The sequence below is a fragment of the Schistocerca nitens genome, chromosome 5, assembly GCF_023898315.1.
Source record: "Schistocerca nitens isolate TAMUIC-IGC-003100 chromosome 5, iqSchNite1.1, whole genome shotgun sequence".
NCBI classification, from domain to species: Eukaryota; Metazoa; Arthropoda; class Insecta; order Orthoptera; family Acrididae; genus Schistocerca; species Schistocerca nitens.
This window is the reverse complement of record NC_064618.1, coordinates 737,848,810-737,856,552: the sequence shown is the minus strand read 5'-3', so window position 1 is coordinate 737,856,552 and position 7,743 is coordinate 737,848,810. Positions and strand designations below refer to the sequence as shown.

The 7,743-nt window shown below is 37.1% G+C and overlaps 1 protein-coding gene across 1 annotated transcript in view; it reads right to left on the bottom strand.

The window, feature by feature from the left end:
- Nucleotides 1-536: 536 nt before the first annotated feature.
- LOC126260966 (nucleoporin Nup43) overlaps nt 537-7,743 on the bottom strand; it is a 210,756-nt gene continuing 203,549 nt past the window's right edge. The window contains exon 8 of the mRNA XM_049958490.1: nt 537-801. Within this exon, the coding sequence (XP_049814447.1) occupies nt 617-801 (185 nt within the window). The 3' untranslated portion in view covers nt 537-616. The remainder of the gene's footprint in view (nt 802-7,743) is intronic.

Here is a 7,743-nt window from a genome sequence, read left to right as displayed (position 1 = left end):
ACATTAGAACAGCAGGTGTGGACCTATACTATAGACTACAGGATGAGAGAAGAGCCGCAACAGTGTAACGGGACTTAATGTGGCTGCTTAACGTGCTTTCCACAAGCAGTCACATAAAATAGTTCTGTTACAGCTCCTATAGCAACACATCACTGTTGCCCAAGTAGTAGGCAGCTATGGCTTTACAGCAGTACTGGTAACTTTTCACACACCACTCTTCAAAGTGGGTGACAGTACTACCAGCTCTCAGCCTACCTCTTTCACTGTATGGAGTACAGTATTCTAAGGCTACCCCCCCCCCCCCCCCCGCCAGTGGCTATACACTGTGTTTTGTACCAACATTTGAGGCAACATACGCAAATCTCTGAATCCTGTCAATCTCCTATCCCAACTAACCACTGTTTGCAAGGTTGTGTCATGGAGATGATGTGAACACTAGTAGTATCAGTATATAATATTATAAAGTGTGCTGACAATTATTGCAAACAAATATTCCATTCAAGATATAAGACTACACCTAATGAAAACCCAGCAACTAATGACAAAGTATTTTTAATGTTCTTGTGAAATACAAATATTTGGGTACAAATCAACATTTTAATAAATAATTGTTAATTTACTGATACACACTTGTATTCTTACATATGTACACGGCCTCATTGTCACAACCAAATATAACATTTGCCTTGCTCACATCCAGGGAGTTGATTGGTTTATGCAGCTGTGGCATCAGTGCATATATCTGAATTCTTTGCTTTGCTACTGCACCACTAACCCATGGGCTTTCTTCTGCAGTCATATCTGGGGGAGAAAAATGAAAATACAACATTCATGTCATTTTGATTTAACATTAGGTAAGGAGCTATAAATGAAAATAAAATAAAATTGTCAACAGGGGGAAAGAGGAGGCGGTGGGCGGGGCAGGGGGGGTGGGGGGGGGGCGGGGGGTGTGTATGTGGAGGGAGGGGGGAGGAGGAAGAGAGGTGGGGTCGACCTACTCAAACTTGAGAGGGGGTGGAGAGGAATCCCTGACAATTTCCGACAAGTATTACAAATTACCAAGCAAATATATTCATTTCATTGTTGTATAGCGTAACTAGAGCCTGGATTTCCACACATCCATTTGAAATAATTTGCTCTTTGGGGAGTAATGTATATTTTGAAGATTTCTATGATATAACTGCATAAATTTAGACCAGTGGTCATCAAACTACTGGGCGCACATAGCCCGAATGAATATTCATTAAGCCCATGGTTCTCAGCTGTATTTTGTAGTAATATGCATATGGCAACTAGCAACTGAATCCAAAAACATCAACTAACATTAATAGCTTGTTATGAGAGTAGTTTTCTCACTCAGTAACAAATAAAAATAGTTACAGAGGCAGCAACATTTTAGGATGTGCTTAATTTTAATTGATGGTGAATTTTGCCAGAGGATGTGAGAGTGGAAATGTTTGACTGTTTATCTACCACTACTGAGAACTCACAGGCATGTGCAACTCATGCCAATCAGTTGCTATGGTATAAACTTCAGACAGAAGTAACATTGACTCATAAGTGATCATTATAGAGATGGTCATCTTCAAATGTGATGCTTATTTATAACACGGAAAATGAAATTAAATTAAGGCTGTTGTAGTACAAAACAATGAGCAGAAATAAAACGACATTCAAAACATTTAGTAATCGTGGGACAACATTAGGGCACTGGGGGTGGCAGCTATCTGACACAGTCAACACCAAGCATTCCCAGATGGTTCCGACTTTTAACGGCCAGTACGTGGAGGCGGCTGGCAACTTATCACACCCTTACTATAGCTAGTCTATTGAGGCTGATAACAGTAATTTATGTACATTATTGGGTAATAATAAGATTGGTACACGTGCAGCCAGAGATGCCTCCCCCCCAATAGCAGTATAGGCTCTAGAGTAAGAAAGGTTTAATGACCACTGATTCACACATTTATAATGCACATTATATCATTTTTCTGGCCCTCAAGGGTCCCAGTTTGGTTCAGTAGATGCAGGTAGAATATCCCTCTTGCCAATGAATTTAAATAAAAACAGGACCTACTCTTGTTAAGTTATCTGCCCCATATATAGATGAAGACGTCAGGAAAGCAATTAAAATATGTTATCCTAACCTAAACCACATTACACAATTAGTACATGTGCTATATCGTGTAGCTGAAACAGTACTTTTAAAATAAGACAGTGTGACTGCGCTGATATCCTCCGCAAACAAGGAAAACAGATGCACAAGAAACAAAGGTTTGAAAACTCTGACAGCATTAAGTCAGTCATCTGTATGCTGACACTTTTTCCCTATTGAAGATATTCTTGAAAGCACCTGTCCATGTTGCTGCACTTACATATCTACAGCCAGATTTAGCTTTGTCACAACCCATTTTAATCAGATGGGGCATTAGGATAAATGCCATCATCTTTCACTGTGATAATTCTGATGAAATTTTGTTGCTAACAGACCATAAATTATTGTACATTTACTGAAGTTCATATCTGTTTCCTTCATACCATTGAAAATCTAAGTTACTGCTCCCTTGATTGGTGTTTTTTCCCCTTTCTAATTCTGGCTCATAGACACTTTCAAAGCCACTAAAGCAGCTTGCAGAAGTGGCATTCAAGAAGCCAGATCTGATGTACATCAGATCGAATTTTGCACATTTGCCTGTGGCCGTAACAAAGTTGGAAGTGACAGGTAACTTGTGGAATCTTTGACAATTAGTGAAGATAGTGAAAAGTCTTTTCATGCATTCTACTGAAAAGTCAGTGTTGCAGCAAAAGATACAATGAACAAAGTTATCAGATCAAATCTCGATTTTGAGTTTATGGAGATGACAAAAAATATATTGCGGCAAAAATGTAAAAGACTTTCAATTTGATCTGACTTTGTCCGAAATTTATCCACTGAAGTATGCACCAGACACATCTGACATAGACAGGTCATTTTCTATGCACAAAAATGTTTTGTCTGATTACGCCTAACATGAAAATTTGGAGAAATTGGTTGTTGTCTCCCTCAACAATTTTTACATCCCCCCCTCCCCCCATACTAAAGTGGTGATCCCTTGATGTCTATCAATTGATCCCTTCTTCTACTCAGTTTATGCCCTAAACTACTTTTCTCCCCAAATCTGCTCAATATCTCCACATTAATTGCATGATTACCCAGCTAATTTTGAACATTCTTCTGCAGCATCACATTTCAAAACCTTCTATTGTCTTACTGTCTAAACTGTTTGTCTTCCATGTTTCACTTCCATACACAGCTACACTCCAGACAAATACCTTCACAAAAGACTTCCTAACATGTAAGTCTATATCCAATGTTAACAAATTTCCCCTCTTCAGAAACACTTTTCTTGCCACTGCCAGTCTACATTTTATATCCTCTCTACTTCAACCATTAGCAGTTATTTTGCTGCACAAATAGCAAACTCATCTGCTACTTTAAGTGTCTCTTTTCCTAATCCAATTCCCTCAGCATCACCTGATTTAATTTGATTACATTCCATTAGCCTTGTTTTGCTGTTGATGATATTCATCAGACCTTGCAAGACACTGTGAACACTGTTCACTGCACTTCCAAGTCGTTTGCTGTGTCTGACAGAATTACAATGTCACTGGCAAACTTAAAAGTTTTTATTTATTCTCTCTGAACTTTAATTCATACTCCAAATTTTTCTTTGGTTTCCTTTACCACTTGCTCAATGCACAGGTTGAATAACATCAGGATACACTACAACCCTGTCTCACTCACTTCTCAACCAGTGCTTTGCTTCTATGCCCCTCTACTTTTGTATCTGCCATATGGTTTCTGTACAAGGTGTAAATAGCATTTCACTATTTGTATTTTATCACTGCAATCTTCAGAATTTCAAAGAGAGTATTCCAGTCAACTTTGTCAAAAACTTTCTCGAAGCCTACAAATGATACAAACGTAAGTTTTCCTTTCCTTAACCTACTCCCGGAGCCTTGTTTCAACTTAAGTCTTTCAGTGCTGAGCCAAAGTCTTCTTGTAATATCATATCTCCCACTTACCTTCACTTATGTTCTCTTCCATTTCTACAATACCACCTTCAAGATCATCTCCCTTGTATATGGTACGTACAAATAGACTACGAGAAAGGAGTGAAAGAGGAAGCCACCAGGTAGAATTTAATCATCACAAAAACTTGGTTCAAGAATCTTGAAGATAGGTTGTATTCTTGGGAGAGACCTGGAAACACTGGAATATTTCAGGTTGATTATAAGAGTTAATGGTAAGAGAGACATTTTGGAACCAGATTTAAAACTGAAAGACATTTCCATATGCAGATGTGGACTTTGACCGCAATTTATTGTTTATAAACTGTAGATTAAAACTTAAGAAATTGCAAAAAGGTCGAGAATTAAGGAGATGGAACTTAGGTAAGTAAAAAGTACCAGAGGTTGTTGAGAGTTTCAGAGGGAGCATTAGGCAATGGTTGACTAGAACAGAGTAAAGGAATACAGCAGGAGTTGAAGAGCTGTTTTAAGAGATGAAATAGTGAAGGCAGCAGAGGATCAAACAGGTAAAAAGATGAGGCCTAGTAAAAATCTTCGGCTAACACAGGAGATATTGAATTTATATTACGAATGGAGAAAATATAAAAATGCAGCAAACGAAGCTGGTGAAAGAGAACACAAATGGCTAGCAAGCATCCTTATACAACATAATATAATTTTCTGCTACAAAAATAAACTCATCAAATACTACTTGCAATTACAAGTAATGTGTATTTACACAATAGAGTGTAGTGATTTGAGAATTTCTGTGTACATTCTAGAACCACTCGGCCTTCAACCACCTCGAACACATGATATCCCGGATATGAGTTTGGGATGGTAGAATCCTACCTACTGCGCGTCAAATGTTTGTGTGTGCAGGTTTAAATTCAGTTGTGGGAAGAAGGTAGATGCGGCAGTCAGACGGCACCAACAAGTACCTGTCAGGCAACCCATAGATGATTTAGGGAGTGTATAAGGAAGAACCATGGAGTTTATATGCAGCTCTACACTTACTGTGTCATTGACTATTATTATTAATACAAGAAAAAGTACTTGTGTAGACTCTTGACGTAAGAACATTAGAACATGGCGACATGTGTGAAAGTACTGAGAAAACGGGACTTTTATGTCAAAAACGAGAGAAGAAGCTGTTATGTATTGCCATAGCACCCAAACATAATAAGACAAGGGAATTACTCTGAGACATTGTAATATGTTCAAGTATCCAATGGAGCAAAATTTAAATGGAAAAAACATTGAAGAAATGAAAAATTCACAACAATAAAAATAGCAACGAAGATCCAGTGCAGGGAGTATACAGCTCTCATACACATCGCGGGGATGCAGACGCTGAAACCAACATACATCCGATGCCGCAGGCACCAGCTGCTGTTCACTAGTGCTGACATACGCAACGAGAATTCTATGCTGGGTGAGCGTGAAACAAAACTTGTTTACTTTCGTATGAAGTGGTACAAGATACTGTTGAGTGAACTGTTATTGCGTAATTATCATATTTAAAGTTAGTTATAAATGCTTACAAGAGTTAAGGCATATAAAAGTACACAAAATATACAACAGGTTGGGGAAACTCAAGACCCAGCTATGGCCATGAAGATTAGCAAAGAAGTGCCTGACTGCGCTGAGTTGATAAATTTAATCAAAGCTCAGGGTCTTAAGTTAAACTCATTAAATTCTCAATTAAAGGCTCAGAGTGTGAGTCTTAGTAAAGAAGTATACATGATAAATTCTCAATTAAATACACAAACGACAAATTTAGGTTTGTTAAACACCAAAGTCTACTCTCAAAGCAAGAAATTTAGTAATCTATGTGAAGGCATGGGTGCTTTGAAGACTTAATTCGACCCCATAAGTAATAAAGTAGAGAATTTAAAAGTAGATTTAAAGAACGACTTGACAAATTCTTTGACCACTCATATAAATCATATGTTTACTGACATTAGTCATAAACAGAATGACACTTTTCAAGATTTATCGAAAATTTTGACATTGAGAACAAATGTAATAATGTAGAATCAGAACTTCTCGAAAAGTTAGGATCTTTTGAGAACATGTACATTATTAAATATAATGATGTAAGACAGGGAATGAACACTTTGAAAGAGAGTGTAGATAAGCATAATGAATTAATGCCAATCATTTAATCGCAAATTACAGGTGTCAATACACAGGTAAATAATGCAGAAAGGAATTTCAAAGGGAAAATAGCTAACTCCAATATTATAAAATAATTAGTTTGGAGGAACAATTTGGAGATATTATAGAGCAAAAGGTTACGTAGGGCATAACATCTGGAAATGTATCGCCTATTCCTTCTTCCAAACTTAATGATACCATGAAAGGTATGGACGACCTGTGGAGAGAAATTAAGCTTATCCAAGACAAAGTAGAAAAAAGGGTAACTTCACCTAATGTTGTGTTAACTAGTTAAGTGTTGACTAATTTGCAATAGGAAGCTAATTCAGGGTTATCTAGACAGTTCCCTAAATTTAAGTCAGACAGAGATGAACATCTGACCCATTTCTTAAAAAGATTCAAGCAAGCTTTGTCAAAAAATTGGGAAGCTTACAAGAAGATCTAATTTGCTGTGGAGTACCTTCTAGTGGAAGCATCAGAATGGGGAACAGTAAATACTGAGAATTTTTTCCTCTTGGGAAGACTTTCAAAAGAAATTTCAAGAGAAGTACTGGTCTGCCAGTGCTCAAGAAAAGTTAATATACGATCTATGGGACCTAAAATATTATAATAATACTTGGGGTACTATGAGGAAATATTTCAATTGGCATTTAACATGAGCAAAGTATTTAGGTAAGCCAATGGAAGAAGAAGGATTAATATGTATTTTAATTAGATGATTGCAAAACTTTGCGAGAAAAGACATCTTATGTATTGTTTGGAAAACGACAGAAGAGTTGTTGTCTTTTGTTGACGCACTTGATGCAATAAATAAGGACCGCAACAAAACTTTACACCAAGGTGAAAGTTCAAACTATAAAAGAAATTGCGGAAATAATTTTAAAAACATTAGGCAAACTTAGCAAAAGTACACCAGTACAATAAGAAAGGTTGTAATGACAATTGTCAAAAGAAGCATCCACATTCAAATTTAGATCCGGCAGCTTCTCAAGAATTTGTACCGAGTAACCATAAAACACAGAATGGGAATGTAGTATCTCATTTCAGTAACCAACCCATAATTGGTAGTTGTGAGGAAAATGTTGTTCGATCTGGATCCAGGGCCGGGGTCCAGGTCGAGGAGATATGTTAGGAGGCCTTATTCCACGTAAGTATGTTAACTTTACACACAAAATACCCAGAAAGGAATGGTTGCTGCTTGAAGAACCAAGCTTAGCCACTAATAACCCAAAACCTATAACAGCAGGGACAGTGGAAAATTCCGACGTTAACATATTTATAGATTTGGGAAGTGAAGTATCACTTACCTCAAACGCATTTTTTAATTCGCTACAGAATAAACAGCACTTACCATTTTTGCCAGTGACTGGAGTATACATAATTGGGATAATGGGAAAAAAGTAAACTTGTAAAATACGACACTCAAGTGAACTGCAGTATTGGAAATATGTTATTTCGTCAAACGCTATTAATAGTAGAGAATATTAATAGAGACGTACTATTCAGTTTAGATTGTTTGTTAGACTTTAAAGT